At 46.1% G+C, this 18,924-nt stretch overlaps 1 protein-coding gene across 3 annotated transcripts in view; it reads right to left on the bottom strand.

Moving 5' to 3' along the window:
* The window catches only part of TRDMT1 (tRNA aspartic acid methyltransferase 1), an 85,083-nt gene that overhangs the window by 12,526 nt on the left and 53,633 nt on the right, over positions 1–18,924 (bottom strand). For all 3 annotated transcript variants that reach the window (XM_038755931.1, XM_038755932.1, XM_038755933.1), the window contains exons 4-9: positions 15,309–15,380; positions 14,454–14,519; positions 11,580–11,649; positions 10,456–10,539; positions 9,071–9,435; positions 4,654–4,711 (exon numbers count right to left, since the gene is read on the bottom strand). In XM_038755931.1, the coding sequence (XP_038611859.1) occupies positions 4,654–4,711; positions 9,071–9,435; positions 10,456–10,539; positions 11,580–11,649; positions 14,454–14,519; positions 15,309–15,380 (715 nt within the window). The remainder of the gene's footprint in view (positions 1–4,653; positions 4,712–9,070; positions 9,436–10,455; positions 10,540–11,579; positions 11,650–14,453; positions 14,520–15,308; positions 15,381–18,924) is intronic.

Raw genomic sequence — 18,924 nt, forward strand, 5'->3', positions numbered from 1 at the left:
ACAGCTGCCACTAGGGTTAAATTAAAGTTTAAAAATAAAAAAAAACAAAGCTAGGCCGGCCTGATGGGAGGGAGGGAAGAATGCTGGGGGGAAAGAAGGGAAAATATATGTGGATTGGAAGGCAGTATGGGTTCAAAATCCAGAAAGGGGGAGCAGGAAAAACAGCGAAATGGAGAGGGGGTGGGATGAGGCAACTTGCACTTCCCAAGTGCTTAGTACAGTGCTCTGCACACAGTGAGCGCTCAATAAATACGATTGAATGAATGAATGAGGCAAGTTGGAGGAAGAGGTGGGTCAAATTGAGGCTTGTCACACATTCGCTAGGTTAAGGCAAAAAATCAATACAGACCGCAGCCCTGGATTGGTGTGTTACTGAGGGATTGTAACCTGGCATACATCCTGGTTCTTAGTAATTAAATACGTACTCGATCTCAGTGATATTTTCAATCATGAATCAAACTCGTGGTCCATCAGAGCTAGTCTGCTCAATAGATCAGCAGAAGTGAGGTAAAGACAGCCCTCACCCCACCTCGCCTCCCTCTCCTCTCTACTCAGTCTTGATGATCAGATTACTGCTCTCAACTCTACCCTTTCTACTCAGCTAGACTCACTCGCTCCCCTTTCCCTTCGCCGCTCTCGTACCACTAACCCACAGCCCTGGATCACTGCCACTGTCCGCATCCTTCGCTCTTATGCTCGAGCTGCCGAACGCTGCTGGCAAAAGTCTAAACACCATGCCAACCTCGTTCACTTCAAGTTTATCCTTTCCTGCCTTAACTCAGCCCTCTCCTCTGCCAGACAAAACTATTTCTCCTCCCTCATTGACATCCATGCCCATCACTCCCGCCAGCTCTTCCGTACATTCAACTCCCTTCTCAGACCCCCAGTTCCTCCCCCTCCTCCTTCCCTCACCCCCAACCATCTGGCCTCCTACTTTAATAACAAAATTAAATCCATCAGGTCCGACCTCCCCAAAGTCACTTCCCCCCCTTCTCCAACCCCCCGGGTCTCAACAATCTCTGCTACTCTCCCATCCTTCCCAGCAGTATCCTCAGAGGAGCTCTCCTCCCTGCTCTCAAGTGCTACTCCGGCCACCTGTGCTTCTGACCCCATTCCCTCTCATCTCATGAAATCTCTCACTCCATCCCTTCTCCCCTCCTTAACTTCCATCTTCAACCACTCACTCTCCACTGGTTCCTTCCCCTCTGCCTTCAAACATGCCCATGTCTCTCCCATCCTAAAAAAACCCTCTCTTGACCCCACCTCACTTTCTAGTTATCGCCCCATATCCCTCCTAGCATTCCTTTCCAAACTCCTTGAACGAGTTGTCTACACGCGCTGCCTAGAATTCCTCAGCACCAACTCTCTCTTCGACCCCCTCCAGTCTGGCTTCCGTCCCCTACATACCACAGAAACTGCCCTCTCAAAGGTCACCAGTGACCTCCTGCTTGCCAAATCCAACGGCTCATACACCATCCTAATCCTCCTCGACCTCTCAGCTGCCTTCGACACTGTGGACCACCCTCTTCTCCTCAACACGCTATCTGACCTTGGCTTCACAGACTCTGTCCTCTCCTGGTTCTCCTCTTATCTCTCCGGTCGTTCATTCTCAGTCTCTTTTGCAGGCTCCTCCTCCCCCCTCCCATCCCCTTACTGTGGGGGTTCCCCAAGGTTCAGTGCTTGGTCCCCTTCTGTTCTCCATCTACACGCACTCCCTGGGTGACCTCATTCGCTCCCACGGCTTCAACTATCATCTCTATGCTGATGACACCCAGATCTACATCTCTGCCCCTGCTCTCTCCCCCTCTCTCCAGGCTCGCATCTCCTCCTGCCTTCAGGACATCTCCATCTGGATGTCTGCCCGCCATCTAAAACTCAACATGTCCAAGACTGAACTCCTTGTCTTCCCTCCCAAACCCTGCCCTCTCCCTGGCATTCCCATCTCTGTTGATGGCACTACCATCCTTCCCGTCTCACAAGCCCGCAACCTTGGTGTCATCCTCGACTCCGCTCTCTCATTCACCCCTCACATCCAAGCCGTCACCAAAACCTGCCGGTCTCAGCTCCGCAACATTGCCAAGATCCGCCCTTTCCTCTCCATCCATACCGCTACCCTGCTCTTTCAAACTCTCATCCTATCCCGTCTGGACTACTGCATCAGCCTTCTCTCTGATCTCCCATCCTCGTGTCTCTCCCCACTTCAATCCATACTTCATGCTGCTGCCCGAATTGTCTTTGTCCAGAAACACTCTGGGCATGTTACTCCCCTCCTCAAAAATCTCCAGTGGCTACCAATCAATCTGCGCATCAGGCAGAAACTCCTCACCCTCGGCTTCAAGGCTCTCCATCACCTCGTCCCCTCCTACCTCACCTCCCTTCTCTCCTTCTACAGCCCACCCCGCACCCTCCGCTCCTCCGCCACTAATCTCCTCACCGTACCTCGTTCTTGCCTGTCCCGCCATCGACCCCCGGCCCACGTCATCCCCCGGGCCTGGAATGCCCTCCCTCTTCCCATCCGCCAAGCTAGCTCTCTTCCTCCCTTCAAGGCCCTACTGAGAGCTCACCTCATCCAGGAGGCCTTCCCAGACTGAGCCCCTTCCTTTCTCTCCCCCTCGTCCCCCTCTCCATCCCCCCCATCTTACCTCCTTCCCTTCCCCACAGCACCTGTATATATGTATATATGTTTGTACATATTTATTACTCTATTTTACTTGTACATAACTATTCTATTTATTTTATTTTGTTAGTATGTTTGGTTTTGTTCTCTGTCTCCCCCTTTGAGACTGTGAGCCCACTGTTGGGTAGGGACTGTCTCTGTATGCTGCCAACTTGTACTTCCCAAGCGCTTAGTACAGTGCTGTGCACACAGTAAGTGCTCAATAAATACGATTGATTGATTGATTGATTGATTGAGTCTCTCCTGTAACGTCTCTGGAGGTTTTCGAAGGGTTTGTGGGGTGTGTGTGTGTAGTCACACATGCCTATATCCCTTGGTTTCTCTTGTTCTGTGTGTGTGTGTGTGTGTGTGTGTGTGTGTGTGTGTGTGTATGTGTGTATTCACGCATGCCTTTATCCCTTGATCTTCCTCTGAGTTTATCTCTTTGCTCATTCTCCCGCTCCTTTCTTCCTCCTCCATCCAAATTTGGACAACATCCCCCTCCAAAGAAGTCCCATCTGCTACTGCTGCATCTGAAAGGAAGTAGTAGTTCTCGATCACCAAGTCATTTTCTTCTGCTCCGACTAATAATTCTCGCTCTACTCACTTTTACCAAGAATTTACTGGTAACCTGCAGCGTTTTTGAAGGTAGCTTACATACCACGAGGGAAAAACTCCTGAGGAGAAGTCAAAGATGGTACCTGTTACCAGATAATTTACTGGTAACTTGCAGCGTTTTTGAAGGTAGCTTACGTACAGGGCTGAGTTTGATCAGCCAGCTTTCCAATCAACACTTCAACACTAGAGATGCGATGTGGCCTAGTGGATAGACCCACTTCAGTCTATACGTCACGCTGCTGCCCGGATCATCTTTGTGCAGAAACGCTCTGGGCATGTTACTCCCCTCCTTAAAAATCACCAGTGGCTACCAGTCAACCAATTGCTCACTCTTGGCTTCAAGGCTCTCCATCATCTCGCCACCCCCACCACCTCACCTCCCTTCTCTCCTTCTCCAGCCCAGCCCGCACCCTCCACTCCTCTGCTGCTAACCACCTCACTGTACCTCGTTCTCGCCCATCCCGCCATCGACCCCCAGCCCACATCCTCCCCTTGGCCTGGAATGCCCTCCCTCTGCAAATCCGCCAAGCTGGCTCTCTTCCTCCCTTCAAAGCCCTACTGAGAGCTCACCCCCTCGAGGAGGCCTTCCCAGACTGAGCCCCCTTTTTCCTCTCCTCCTCCTCATCCCCCAGGCCCTACCTCCTTCCCCTCCCCACAGCACCTGTATATATGTTTGTACAAATGTATTACTCTATCTATTTTACTTGTACATATTTACTATTCTATTTTGTTAATGATATGCACCTAGCTTTATTTCTATTTATTCTGATGACTTGACACCTGTCCACATGTTTTGTTTCGTTGTCTGTCTCCCCCTTCTAGACTGTGAGCCCGTTGTTGGGTAGGGACCGTCTCTATATGTTGCCAACTTGCACTTCCCACGCAATTAGTACAGTGCTCTGCACACAGTAAGTGCTCAATAAATACGATTGAATGAATGAATGAATGAATGAATGGAGCATGGGTCTTGGAGTCAGAAGGACCTGAGTTCTAAACCCAGCTCGGCCACCTTGTTTGCTGGGTGACCTTGGGCAAGTCATTTCATTTCTCTGTGCCTCAGTTCCCTCATCTGTAAAATGGGGGTTAAAACTGTGAGCCCCATGTGGGACAGGGACTGTGTCCGATTTGCTTACATTTACCCCAGCACTTAGAAGAGTGCCTGACACATAGTAAGTGCTTAATGGGGGTTAAGACTGTGAGCCCCATGTGGGACAGGGACTGTGTCCGATTTGCTTACATTTACCCCAGCACTTAGAACAGTGCCTGACACATAGTAAGTGCTTAACAAATATCACAATTACTTTCAAATAAGTACCCAAGACAAGACTGTTCTTTAAACATTAACCATTTATAATACAAAAATGCATCCAATAAAATACCTGGACCTCCTCAGCAGTCTGCAGCACAGATCCTGTCCCTTCTATGTAGCTTCCATACCTAATAAATAGACAAGGATATTAGCATTTGGCTTGGCTCCAGAGTTGGTAAGTGCAGAATCCCTAGATATGACTGCAGTTTAAGAGCAACACTTTCCTTCCAAGAGTTCAAAAGATTCTCTGCCTCCGATGACACCATTTCTATGGCTGCGGAGCCAGGTAAAAAAAAAAAAAGACTCAGAGCCTGTTTTCTACAAAAGGGTCTAATCCCTGGGGCAGAAACTGATAGAGTGTAAGTCCTCCAAAACCACTTCAACTCTAATAAAAGAAAGGAAAGACATAAGCCCTGGTTTGTATTCACAGGGTCAAAAGTGTTCAGATTCAAAGGAGATCGCCCCATTACATTTTTCAGGTTCATTACAAAAAGGAAATGGGCAGTTCTAAGAGTGACACAAGAGCCTATTTAGAGCTTCAATAGCCCTGAGCTCCCACCTTGTCCATTTGTCAGCTGCGTGACTTTGGGCAAGTCACTTAACTTCTCTGTCCCTCAGCTGTCTCACCTATAAAATGGGGGATTAATGCTGTGAGCCCTACATGGGACAAGGCAGGTTTCCAACCTGATTATCTTACATCTATCTCAATGCTTAGTTCAGTGCTTGGCACAAACTAAGCACTTAAGAGGTTCATTTAAAAAATACATGGTTCGGGGTAGAACAGATATATTTAATCAGCACAACTTATTAAAACAGCTTCCTTTTCTCAGTTATCATGTACTTAAAAACTAATCATGTGCCATTGGATCTTCCACCCGTTCTAGGGTAAGAAGTGAGTAATTTTGAATAAAAACTATATTCTGTGTGTTTTGAAGCTGAAACATAGCCATAGAAGGGCTTTATGTTTTTAAAGGCAAGTTTAGCAAAGCGTTAATAGGTCTGATGCCAGAATTCTGATCATTTTAGTTTAAAAAAGATTTGAGAATCAACGTGGCCTAGCAGAAAGAGCACAGGCCGGGGAATTAGGGGAAATGGGTTCTAATTCCATTCCGCCACACTTGTCTGTGTAACCTTGGGCAAGTTACTTAACTTTTCTGTGCCTCAGTTTCACGGTAGAACACAGCCTTGGAAGTCAAAAGGTCACTGATTCTAATCCTGGCTCTGCCACTTGTCTGCTCTGAGGTCTTAGGCAAGTCCCTTTACTTTTCTGTGCCTCAGTTATCCTGATCTGTAAAATGGGTATTCAGATTGTGAGCACCATGAGGGACAGGGACTGTGCCAAATCCGATTTGCTTGCATCCTCCCAGCGCTGAGTACAGTGAGCACTTAACAAATACGACAGTTACTATTATTTCCTCATCTGTAAAATGGGGATGAAATACCTATTCTCCCATGTCCCTTGGACTGTGAGCCTCAATCAACTAGTGGTGTTCACTGAGTGTTTACTATGTGCAGAACACTGTACTAAGTGCTTGGGAAAGTACAATACAGTAGGTAGACCCATTCACTGCTCAAAAGGAGCTTACAATCTAGAGGGGGGAGACAAACATTCAAATAAATGAATAACTAAATGACAGATATGTGCACGTGTACATATGGGTGGGGTGAATATCATGTCTGCTCTGTGACCTTGGGCAAGTCACTTAACTTCTCTGAGCCTCAGTTACCTTATCTGTAAAATGGGGATTAAGACTGTGAGCCCCACGTGGGACAACCTGATCACCTTGTATCCCCCCCAGCGCTTAGAACAGTACTTTGCACATAGTAAGCACTTAACAAATGCCATCATTATTATTATTAAAAGGTAAAGATCCAATTGCACAGGCGACATAGGAAGGAGACAGAATGTAGGAATTGAGGAACTTAATCAGGGGAGAGCACTTGGAGGAGATGTGATTTTAACAGGGCTTTGAAGGTGCGGAGAATGGTGGTTTGTCGTATTATGAATGAGGAGGGAGTTTCAAGCCAGAGGGAGGACCTAAGCATGATATTGGTGGCGAGGTAAACAAGATTAAGGTACATTGGGAAAGTTAGCATTAGAGGAAGCATGGCTCATAGCTTATTGAGCTGACCTTACTAAAATTGCAAAGTGGGTTGCTATACGAAACCAGTGAGGGGAGGGTAAGAAGGGAGAGCTCATTGAGTGCATTAAACCTGATGGTAAGGAGTTTCTACTTGAGGCGGAGGTGGATGGGCAACTACTGGAGGTTCTTGAGGAGCGGGGAAACGTGGACTGAATAGTTTTTTTTAAAAAAATGATCCAGGCAGCAGATTGAAGACCTGGAGTGGGGAAGAGACAGGAGGCAGGGAGGTTGGCAAGGAGGCTGACTAGACATGGTATAAGTGCTCAGATCAATACAGTAGCAGTTTGGTCAGAGAGAAAAGGGTGTTGTGAAGGTAGAACTTGGTGACACTGAATATCAGGGTTGAATGTGAGGGATGGGTCGGGGATAACGCCAAGGTTATGTGTTTGTGAGCTAGGGAGGACAGCAGTGTTGTCTATAGTGATGGGAAAGACAGGAGGAGAAAAGGATTTTGGTGGGAAGATAGGGAGGTCTGTTTTGAACACTTTTGGTCTGAGGTGTCAGCGGGGTGTCCATCCAGGTAGAGATTTCCTGAAAACAGGAGGAAATGCTAGGCTGCAGAGCTTGAGAGAGAGATTTGGGAATCATCCGTGTAGAGATGGTCGTTGAAGCCATGGGATCAAATGAATTCTCCAAAGGAGTGTTTGCAGATGGGGAATAGAAGAGGACCCAGAACTGAGCCCTGAGGGACTCCCACAGTTATAGGGTGGAAGGCAGAGGAGGCGTGCCCATGAAAAAGACTTAGAAGGAGCGTTCAGAGAGCTAGGAGGAGAACCAGGAGAGGACAGTGTTAATGAAGCCAAGGTTTCATAATGTTTTAAGGAGAAGGGTGTGTTCATAGCGTTGAAGGCAGCTGAGAGGTCAAGGAGGATTAGGGTGGAGTAGAAGCCGTTGGATTTGGCAAGAAGAGGTCGTTGGTGATTTTAGAGAGGGCAGTTTCAGTGGAGTGAAAGGGGAAGAAGTCAGATTGGAAGGGGTCATGGAGTGAAATGGAGGAGAGGAAGTGGAGGCAGTGGATGTGGACAACTTGTTCAAGGAGTTTGGGGAGGAATAGTAACGGGGAGATGGGACGACAACTGGAGGGAGCCGTGGGGTCAAAGGAGGATTTTTTTTTTTTAAGATAGGGTTTACACAGGGATTTCCCCACAATACCTAACGGTCCCACACCCACAGGAGAATTAATCTGCCCATATCCAATCTGCAACCAGTCTGCTGTTTTTTCCTCTATAATATTTACAGATCTGTCCCTCTTTTCCATCTTTACAACCATCATCCGGTTATAAAGCCTATTCACCTCCCAACTGGCCTGCTAAAACAGCCTTCTCGAATAGCAATCTGAAACCAGTGGAGGAAAAGCCCAACTGAAGCCATCTTAGGGATACACCTACTGCAAGAGAAAAGGCTGGGTGCCATTTTCCAGAGTCCTCGGAGACAGATCGGGACAACAGAGAGGGAGCACAGTTGCGAGTACTTCTCACTCATTGCCAGAGATCACAGGTACAATAATAATGACAGCATTTATTAAGCGCTTACTGTGTGCAGAGCACTGTTCTAAGTGCTGGGGAGGTTACAAGGTGATCAGGTTGTCCCACGGAGGGCTCACAGTCTTATCCCCATTTTACAGATGAGGGAACTGAGGCACAGAGAAGTTAAGTGACTTGCCCAAAGTCACACAGTTGGCAATTGGCGGAGCTGGGATTTGAACCCATGACCTCTGGCTCCAAAGCCCGGGCTCTTTTCACTGAGCCACAACAGAGGGAAAGGAACTACGAGACTGAGCTGCATGTGACAGGGCTGACAGATCCCATCTAGCTGGATGGGAACCTCCACTGGATGAAGACAAGGACTAAGAAGGAGGGGGTTGTGACTCTTGACCCTTTCCAGGGTGCCTGAGGGAACTCAGATGGCAGAACAGAGGCCATTTTCTGTACACAACTGCCCAACCAAAAAATCAAAGTTTATAGTGTTTAAGGGAAGCACGCAGAAAACTTCACTGTCTGGTCAGGAAACCAAAAGAAGAGTGCCAAAGAATTCACCACTGATCAGGCTGCAGAAATCGTGTTTCCACCATGGGTGATTAAGGTTCTATGAAGGTCACCAAACAAACGGCACTGTCTTTTTGGAGCGTTTTTGTGGGCTGGGCACTGGGCACATCATGTTCTACCCGATGAAATGTTCCCTCATGCGCCCTACTGGCTCAGCGGGGAGCCACTGGAAGGACTTCATTCTCACACAAGTACTGCAGCATTTTCACAGCAGCCGCTCATTCTGGAGCAGGGCACGGGGTGAGGGGTGACTGAAACTGGCCGGCTGGCGGCCCGGCGGGGCTTCTGAAAGCCTTACCCTTTAGTAAAGCAGGTGGACCGCCTGCAGGTGGGTTTGACAATGTCCAACAGGAGGGCGTAGCGCAGTAACGACTTTGGCGGCAGAAAGTACTGACTCAGACCCTTGTCCTCCTCCAGAAAACCTTTCAGCATCTGAACAGAGAGATTGCTGTCCTGCTGCTGCTTTCTCTGCATTTCTGCCGCAGTTTCAAGTTTAAAAAGAACAGCCTCTCTTCCTGAGCACGGCGTGCTGTCAGCCAAATGACATTTTGGCTCCATCTTCTTCTCCCTACAGTGCCCAGCAGACCCGTCTTCTCCCCCAGTAACTGCAACTGTACACCTCTGCGAATTTCCAGATCCAACTTCGGGGAATTCTGTCAGTATCTGGTGTAAAGTAAAAACATAACCTTTTTGGAGAAACAAGACATTCCAGAACAGTAATGCCCATTGTAATTTACTCAATCTTTCTTAGCCCAAGAGCCGGTTGTTCTGTTTGGCCACTTTCCAGCTTTTAAAGGCTGTTCATCACCTAGGATCTCTTTTTTGGACGTTTCCAGGTAGCACGGGAATAGGCTGGAACTCCTTCAGATCCTGAACGGAGACAATCTCCCCCAACTTGCAGGGTAGAGAGATGGCCAGATGGAAAGTTGTGTGGCACATCGGACCGTTCAACCCGATGACCTTATAACTCCTCCAGTGCTTAGTAAATTGTGTGGCACCTAGTGAGAGCTTAACAAATACGACCATTATTATTAAGAGGAGACAATAAAGTTTACTGGAATCAGTGTCGGCTGAAAGCCTACCCTACTCTTTCGCATAAAAGAACAACATGGATTCTAGCCAGGTTGAGAAAGCAGTCATGGAAAGAAGAAACAGGCCCTGCCGTAGTCAAAGAGCATACTGCAGCCAGCTTTCTTTGGACTTCCAGCCAGTTCAATTATTTCTGCAAAACCTGGAACATTTTGTAAAATTCTCTTTATAGAACACTTTAGGAACCTTCCAGAGGCGTACCCTGGCTTTCTATGAGAATTTAGTAGCTCTTTAGTGAGGCTTTCGCATTGTTTAATGATGTGTTTACGGCCACCTCCTCTAAAAGTCTGTTTGCTGAGAGCCATGTAGGGCAGAATACTCTACCCAGTGTCTGAGACTACTGAGCCTGCTTGAAAGGAGCTTCCAACCGCCTACTTTGTAAATTTTGCTCTGTAATGGGAAGGAGTGGCAATCGAGATGGGGTTTCTTATGGGAAAAGGCTGGCTGGGAAAACAGGGATGTCTGGGGGCATGCAGATGGAGCGAAGGCACAAAGCGGGCATGTAAACCATTTCCTAAGTGTTTCTAAATTGCGGCCTGAATGTTTACCGTAACCCCGAAGGAAAAACTCCTGAGGAAAACTCAAAGACGGTACCTGTCCCTGGACTTGAAAAGGAAACGGACTGGACTGAAGCTTTGCAATCAGGAAATATCGCAGTCTTGAATTTGGTATGCCAAGCTGTAGGCAAATAACACCACAGTAAGTCGGCGCATTCATGGGGAATTACTCTTCCCAGCACGAAAAGGGTAGATACTTCTATATTCACTGCTTCTGAAGGAAATGATCCTCCTGGTTTAGGGAGGAGAACCTCTACAGAAGGAAATTTCTTCAATCAGTCCATTCACCTTCCCTCATTATCATCATACTCATCTTAGATTCTGCCCTAGCCACTAGTCTGACTACGTGGAGAGGCACACAAATTTTGGATTCCACTGGAGCTGATAGGAGGCAGCCGTACCCTACTCTCAGAGCCAAGGAGCCCCCGATCCTGGCTCTGAAAAACTGAATTCAAGGCGAACCAACTCCGTTATCCATTGCGTGGTTTCTCCCAGCTCCTCTTTCTCCTTCCACCTCCTGCCCTCGGCACTCTGGCCTCTGCACAGAGTAATGGCTCCTTCCCGCAGAAAGCTGAGGAGAAACCAAGACAGTCCCCTATAGCCTCTCTGGTGAAAGTTTCTTGGGGAGAGAAGATCAAAATGATGAATCTAAAACTAAATTTTTGTGGATTTATGAATCTATTGATCTAGGTGGCCTCGCATCAATCCTACGTTGGCTGTTTATACCGAGCTAAAACCCTTAAGTAACTTTCTGACCAGTACGTTCAGTGATTTACAATATTTACCTCAGAGGGTTTAAAAATAGAAACAATTTATGCCAGTTCTCTAGTAAAGAAATTTGGGGTGTCGGATGGGGGCCCCACCAGCCTGGCCAGTTTACTGCACATTCTGCTACTACACAACATGGCCTGAAGTTCCTCTATGGGAACGCTGGATTGCCACCCTGCCATAACAGATCCCTGCCAAATATTCAGGAATGCCTCTCATCCATGTGTCCACACCCAAAAGATTGGATATTTTCTACATCCAGGAATTTGTTAAGTATATGGTAGACAGGGGAGTGTAAGTGTATTGGCCCTTAGATGGAAACTCTGTCCACAACATCAGACTTCCTGAAAAACCACCCAGCTGTCCCCTAGCCTTTCCAATCTGGATACTTACAGATGTCGGAGATAATAAAAATTCTTGATATTGAAATCCACATTTTTCTATTGTTTGCACCAAGAGGTCTCTGGCAATAAAAACAGAAGTTATTTTTAGGCAGTCGCCAAATCCTGTCAGTTCTTCCTTGGCAATATTTCCAGAAGCTACCCATTCCTATCCACCCAGAGTTTTGACCTTAAGCACTTTCAGTATCCTCACTGCACTTTTAGATTAGCATCCTCGCAGGCTTCCCTGTCTCCAGTAAGTGTTCAATAAAAAACCTCTGATTTATTGATTTCCTAACTGATCTCACATCCCCACCACCTCATCAGCTATACCCTTGGTCCCCACCTCCTAAAGCAGTCTGGTACTTTACCTCCACTCTGCCTCCTCAACAGAATTTATTAAACTCCATTGTAACCCCCTACCTTTATTTTAGGATCTGTCTCCCCCACCAGATTATAAGATTCTTGAAGGCAAGATCATGTTTACTAACTTTACTGTACTCCCCCCAACATTTATTACAGTGCTCTGCATATAGTAAACGCTCAAGAAATACTACTGATTATTTTCTCCACATAATTATATATGCCAACTTGTACTTCCCAAGCACTTAGTACAGTGCTCTGCACACAGTAAGCGCTCAATAAATACGACTGAATAAGAAGATTCAGGCTGAACACATCCTATTCACCCTCACCTTAGGTTTAAATTCTGGGCCTCCTTACTGGCCACAAACAGTCAAAGACTCATTTATCTGGGAATGCTCTAAGTGTCCACCAATTCTGGCAAGGAGGCTACAATGACCTTTCCAGTCCTTTCCAGACTTGTGATTGATTTGCTGATAAATTCCACACCACAGGGAGAGAGCTGGCCCCAGCATAACCAACAAGGGCCTCCAATGCCTGCTGGCACTCCCCAATTCACAAAAGCCCAATCCGAAAAGAAAAATTCCCTGAAACTAGACCCGAGATCTAAGAAAAAACCAATTTAATGCAATCTTTGTTAATTTGGATGAATTCCAGCTGGTACATCCCCATCATAAATGCCATCATCATTATTATTATTATTACTATCATATTTGGTCTGTAAATCATCTTCTCTATCGGTTGAGAGACTGATGTGGAATGGCAACGCTCCAGAAGCCTGGTTGCCTCCATTTCCCTACCACTTCTGCCAGGTGACCCCACTTATTCCTGATTCAAGCAAAGAAACAATCAATCAGAGGAATTTACTGAGTGCTTACTGGGCACTATTCTAAGCCCGTAGGAGAGAACAATACAATACAGATGAAAAAGGTGATCCCTGCCCACAAGAAGCAGCTGTGAGAAGCAGGGTGACCTAGTGGATAGAACGTAGCTCTAAGAGTCAGAGGATCTGGGTTCTAATCCCAGCTCGGCCACTTGTCCGCTACATAACCCTGGGTGAGTTGCTTAACTCCTCTGTGCCTCAGTTACCTCATCTGTAAAATGGGGAGTAAGACTGTGAGCCCTATGTGGGATAGGGACTGTGTCCAATCTGATTTCCTTGTATCTACCCAGTGTGTAGTACAGTGTCTTCTACAGACTAAATGCTTAACAAATTCCATGATAAAAAAGGAGACATATAGTCTATGGAGGAGACAGACTTAATGCAGTTAGGAGAAATACCAGACTAGACGATATATACCTAAGTGCTGGGGGGGCATGGTGAATACCAAAGTGCTTAAGGGGTACAAGTCCAAGTACATAGGTGACAGAAGGGAAGACAGGTAGGGGAAATGAGGGTTTAAGCAGGGAAGGCCTCTTGGAGGAAATATGATTTTAGCAGGGCTCTGAAGTTCAGAGAAGAGGTGTCTGTTGGATATTAAAGGGGAGGAAGGTTCCAGGGCAGAGGGAGGATAACAATAACAATAATAATAATAATGATGGCATTTGTTAAGCCCTTACTATGTGCCAAGCACTATTCTAAGCACTGGAGAGGAATACAAGGTAATCAGGTTGTCCCACGTGGGGCTCACAGACATAATCTGCACATACAGTGCTCTGCACATAGTAAGCGCTCAATAAATACGATTGATGATAATCCCCATTTTCCAGATGAGGTAACTGAGGACAAGAGAAGTGAAGTGACTTGCCCAAAGTCACACAGCTGACAAGTGGTGGAGCCGGGATTCGAACCCATGACCTCTGACTCTCAAGCCCGGGCTCTTTCCACTGAGCCACACTGCTTCTGTGAACAAAGGGTTGGGAGGCTGAGTCCCACTGACTTCCCCAGAGGCTCGTAGAACGATGTTGTCAGATGAAAGAGAGCTCCAGAGCAGGGGTTGACACACCAAGGACAGGATGGCCATTTGGGCAAGTCAGCATCCCCCAACCATCCACAGTAATAATAATAATAATAACGGCATTTGTTAAGCGCTTACTATGTGCAAAGCACTGTTCTAAGCGCTGGGGAGGTTACAAGGTGATCAGGTTGTCCCACAGGGGGCTCACAGTCTTAATCCCCATTTTCCAGATGAGATAACTGAGGCCCAGAGAAGTTAAGTGACTTGCCCAAAGTCACACAGCTGACAATTGGCACAGCCAGGATTTGAACCCATGACCTCTGACTCCAAAGCCCGGGCTCTTTCTACTGAGCCACGCTGCTCAGGGCAGAGTATCTCCCCAAGGTGTAGAGGCTGAGGTCCCCATTCTCCTTTCACCTACTGTTCTTACTTCGCATCTGACTATGGGTCAGAAGATTCCACGTTCGGCTCCTGGCTGGCTCGGGCCCCTTTAGCTTTCCTAACTTGTACTTCCCAAGCGCTTAGTACAGTGCTCTGCACACAGTAAGCGCTCAATAAATACGATTGAATGAATGAATGAATGATTATTGTCTCAAATGTGCAGTGAAACCGAAGTCCACATTTACCTGGTGGAAGAGACTTCAAATCCTTTGACATTTTCCAAAAGAATATACTGGGGCAATTTTTGGAGCCTGCGGGAAAAGCATTAAGGAAACTGCATTACAGAGGAGAACCAAGGCCAATCTGCTGCATTCAATTCTGTCCCCTGCCCCGGGGAATACGGTTGCCTTAGGGATGCATGTATAGTCTGGAGTGGGATGGAGGAAGTCCATCCTCGAATTCCACTCTGCACCCTACACTGTGTGCCATCTGTGGACATGGCTACAGTGTTACAGTGTGCTTGGGGATGGAATTGGGCCTCCATTCCAGGCAATTCTGCCATTCGTTTGCCACCCCTGCTCAGCTCCCACTCCAATATCTTTACATCCTCCAGGTACTGCCCAGGGACCCGCCTGCTACAAAAAGAGACTGTTGGAGAATCGGACTCTTTAGGGAAACAAAATTTTTTTCACCCAAAACTTAAGTTCTGAACCCATAAAACTGAAAAAGGTAACCTTCCACTCCAGTCTGCGTGGCAAATGAGTGAGAATTTTATCCTACCCACTATCTCTTTAAAAGAGAAAACACAGCTAGAACAACTGATACTTTGTTGGGTTTTCCTCTAAGTATCCTATGTCTCATGCAACTGGCATTTGGCAAATGAATTGCTAGGGAAGTCGATCTGAAATTTGCTTGGAGTTGAAGTTTCTTTGGGCTGGGTTGGCAGGCTGGTGGAAACAACTCTTGGACACCCTGGCGATGCAGCCTTTGTACTAGAACTTTAATCACCCACAAGTCCTGGGACTAAACTGTCTTACTTTAACATTCACATCTGTCTGCTACTTCAACACGTTCAATAAAGCAGTCGATAAAGAGGGTACCTCGGTAGGATATGCAGAATATACAGAAAGCTCTTTGTTCTCAGATCAGATGCATCACCCTGAAGGCCAATTCTGAAAAAAAAAAAAAAGGAAAGAGGATTGAACAATCAGTTAAAAGACTTCCATCTTCTAAAAAGAGTGGCGTATTTGCACTCTAGACTTTTAAAGAATGTTTACGAGGCTGACATTTAGGAGATTTTGCTGCCGTTACCCATATTAAATTCCTCCATTTAATCTGCATCATTTTAGATAACGCCCAATGTTCCCATTAACTGACACAGTGAAAATTCCTGAGCTTTGACCTTATATAAATTGACCGCAGCAATCACTAGTCAGCTTGACTTGTAAACAGAAATATTTTACTTCAACTTTATTCCTGTAACTAAATTTCCCCACTGTTAAATTTCAACTTTTACAATTAATTTAACTCCTGATTTAAAACATTATTTAAAAATTGTTTTTCACCTCCATCACATCCTTATTTTAGGCAATAAAGAAAAGCAGCTTTTTGTAAAATAGTAATATGCTCTCATACAAGCCAGAAGTATTTTCTAACAAGCACTTCAAAATGACCAGGATTTAATTGAAAATGATGGGGAAAATTCTGCACCGTATCCCAGATCGTTACTCTACAAAGTGCTGAGTGTTGAGCCAATTGCAATCCAGCGTTATGGTAAAACAGAAACCACAAATATAACGGAACAATTCCTAAATTCAACTCCCAGAGGCTCCCAATGAACAAAGATTATACAGGATGATTTCACTGCCCCTGTGGAAAGTGAGTCTCTAGTGGGGTCCAAAATAAATTGGGCCAAGCCCCAGCGGAGCCAGGGTTCATGAAAATCATAGTGGGCTTGGTAGGTTTGTTCTGGGGCTGGGGAACCAATCAATCAATCAATCAAAGGGCATTTTTATTCTTTACACTCATTATGGGCAGGGACATTTGTGCCAATTCTCTTGCACTGTACTCGCCCAGGCGCTCAGTACAGTGCTCTGCACATAGTAAGCATTCAATAAATACGACTGATTGATGATTGATTGAGTGCTTGTGGTGTGGAAAGCGCTGTGCCCAGGGCTTGGGAGAATACACAGCTTTCTTAGTTTCCTTCCTATCTATATGGTTCCTCATTCTTAGTTGTTACTGCTTTAATTTCTCATCTCCTAACTGTATGTGTCCCTCCTCTCCTCAGTTTACACTCACTCCCTCAGGGAGTTCATCCACTCCCATTTTTTCGGTTACCATCTCTATGTGGATGACTGCCCCAGTTTGCTTCTCCAACCCAACATTTCTCTCCGTGTGCAATCATGCATTTCCTCCTGCCTTCAGAACACCTCTGACACCTTAAGTTCAATATGTCAAAAACTGAACCTCTCACCTTCCCTCCCAAATCCTCACTTCCACTTAATCTTCCCCCTAACAGGTTGTCACCACCACAAACCTCCCCATTTCCAAAGCCCACGACTTGGCATTCTTTCTTTCTTTCACCTCTCACATTGTCTGTCACTAAATCCTGTCAGGTTTTACTCCAAAACGTTTCTTTGATTTCCCTTTCCATCCGACGAATCGCCTGATCAAGGTGCTAATCATACTACTTTATCACTGGTCTCTCTTGCCTCGAGCATCTCCCTTTTCCATTCTGTACTTCACTCTGCTACTCAAAGCCTTTCTCTAGACTTATTCTGCCCACATCTCTCCACTCCCTCAAAAACCTTCCTGATCACTGGCTCACAGTCTCCATTCTTTCTCACTGCGCTCTGCCCCCAAATCTATCGCCTTCAATCCCTGGCTCACCCCATTCCTCCTACCTGAAACTCCCTTCACCTTCAAATTGGTCTGAGGTCTCCCCGCTTTCAAATCCCTTCTGAAATCCCACCTCCTCCAGGGAGCTTTTTCTGATTAATCTTTCTTCTCCCCAGGTTTCATCCTCTGAATGATCATCTCAGCATTTTTGCATACTCCACCTCCCAATGCAATTTTGTACCTATTAATTTCTGTACTCTGCTATTTCAGCACTTTCTCCTTCTGTTTGTATAATCTTACGTATCTGTCTCTCACAAGGTACTGCAAGCTTCTTGTGGGTAGGGATTGTGTCTCCTACATCTAACATACTTTCCCAAGCACTTACTACAGAATAATAATAACAATACTAGTATTTGTTAAGCACTTATTATGTGCCAGACACTGTTCTAAATGTTGGGCAAATCAGGTTGGACCCAACCCCTGTCCCACATGGGGCTCACAGTCTTAATCCCTGGTTTACAGATGACGAAACTGAGGCACAAAGAAGCTAAGTGACTTGCCCACAGAGAAGTTGACTCAGGTAAGGTCACACAGCAGACAAGTGGCAGAGCTGGGATTAGAACCTAGGTCCTTCTGAGTCCCAAGTCCACGTTCTATCCAGTAAACCATGCTGCTTCGACAATAATAATAATGATAATAATAATAATGGCATTTATTAAGTGCTTACTATGTGCAAAGCACAGTTCTAAGTGCTGGAGAGGTTACAAGGTGATCAGGTTGTCCCACGGGGGGCTCACAATCTTAATCCCTATTTTACAGATGAGGTAACTGAGGCACAGAGAAGTTAAGCGACTCGCCCGAAGTCACACAGCTGACAATTGGCAGAGCCGGGATTTGAACACATGACCACTGACTCCAAAGCCCGTGCTCTTTCCACTCATTCATTCATTCAATCGTATTTATTGAGCGCTTACTGTGTGCAGAGCACTGTACTAAGCGCTTGGGAAGTACAAGTTGGCAACATACAGAGATGGTCCCTACCCAACAGCGGGCTCACAGCCTAGAAGGGGATGACAGACAACAAAACAAAGCATATTAACACAAAATAAATAGAATAGTAAATATGTAATGTATGATTGAATGAATGAGTGAATCCCACTGAACCACGCTACAACTCTGTGCTCAGTGGGCGGGCACTCAATAAATACTGTAGATTGATTTACTGATTAAGCCAGAGGCAAAGAGCATGGTGGTTTCTGCCCTCAGAGAGCACACATTCTAATGGGGGAGAGGAATCAGGGCCAGGCTACCCATCCTTAAAGTACACTGCACGTGCTCAACGTGCTCAAGGGTACCCAGTGAAAGCCCTGCTGCTAATGACTGGTGGGGAGGGTAAGTGAATGAAGGAAAGAGGCCCAGGATGATCATCTCCCACCCAATCCCGGGGGACCCATTCCCAGGAGTGTGCACAGAAAAGAGGGAACAAGCAAGTAACTAGAACCAAAGGAGGATGAGGCACAGCTAACTATCCCTTTCACCCCATTTACATATAAAGATTGTCCTGTGCCGGATTCTGAACGGGCAATTCAGAGGGATTCATTCTTGTTGCTTCAGTGCCCTTCTCTATTCACTCCTTTCAAAAGGTCAGGAAAACTGAAGTTGGCCCTTTGAGGGAACAGAAGCATGAACAGAAAATCCTTCCTCCTTTAAAGCTTTGTGCTTACTGGCCTAATTATCCTGCTCACAGTCATCATCACCATTATTATTATTATTACTATTACATTTATTAAGTGGATACAACACACAAAAGCACTGTGCTAAGCACTTGGGCAATTACAAGAAAATCAACAAAGACCTTGCTTGTCAGTCACAATT

The sequence above is a fragment of the Tachyglossus aculeatus genome, chromosome 13, assembly GCF_015852505.1.
Source record: "Tachyglossus aculeatus isolate mTacAcu1 chromosome 13, mTacAcu1.pri, whole genome shotgun sequence".
Lineage (NCBI taxonomy): Eukaryota > Metazoa > Chordata > Mammalia > Monotremata > Tachyglossidae > Tachyglossus > Tachyglossus aculeatus.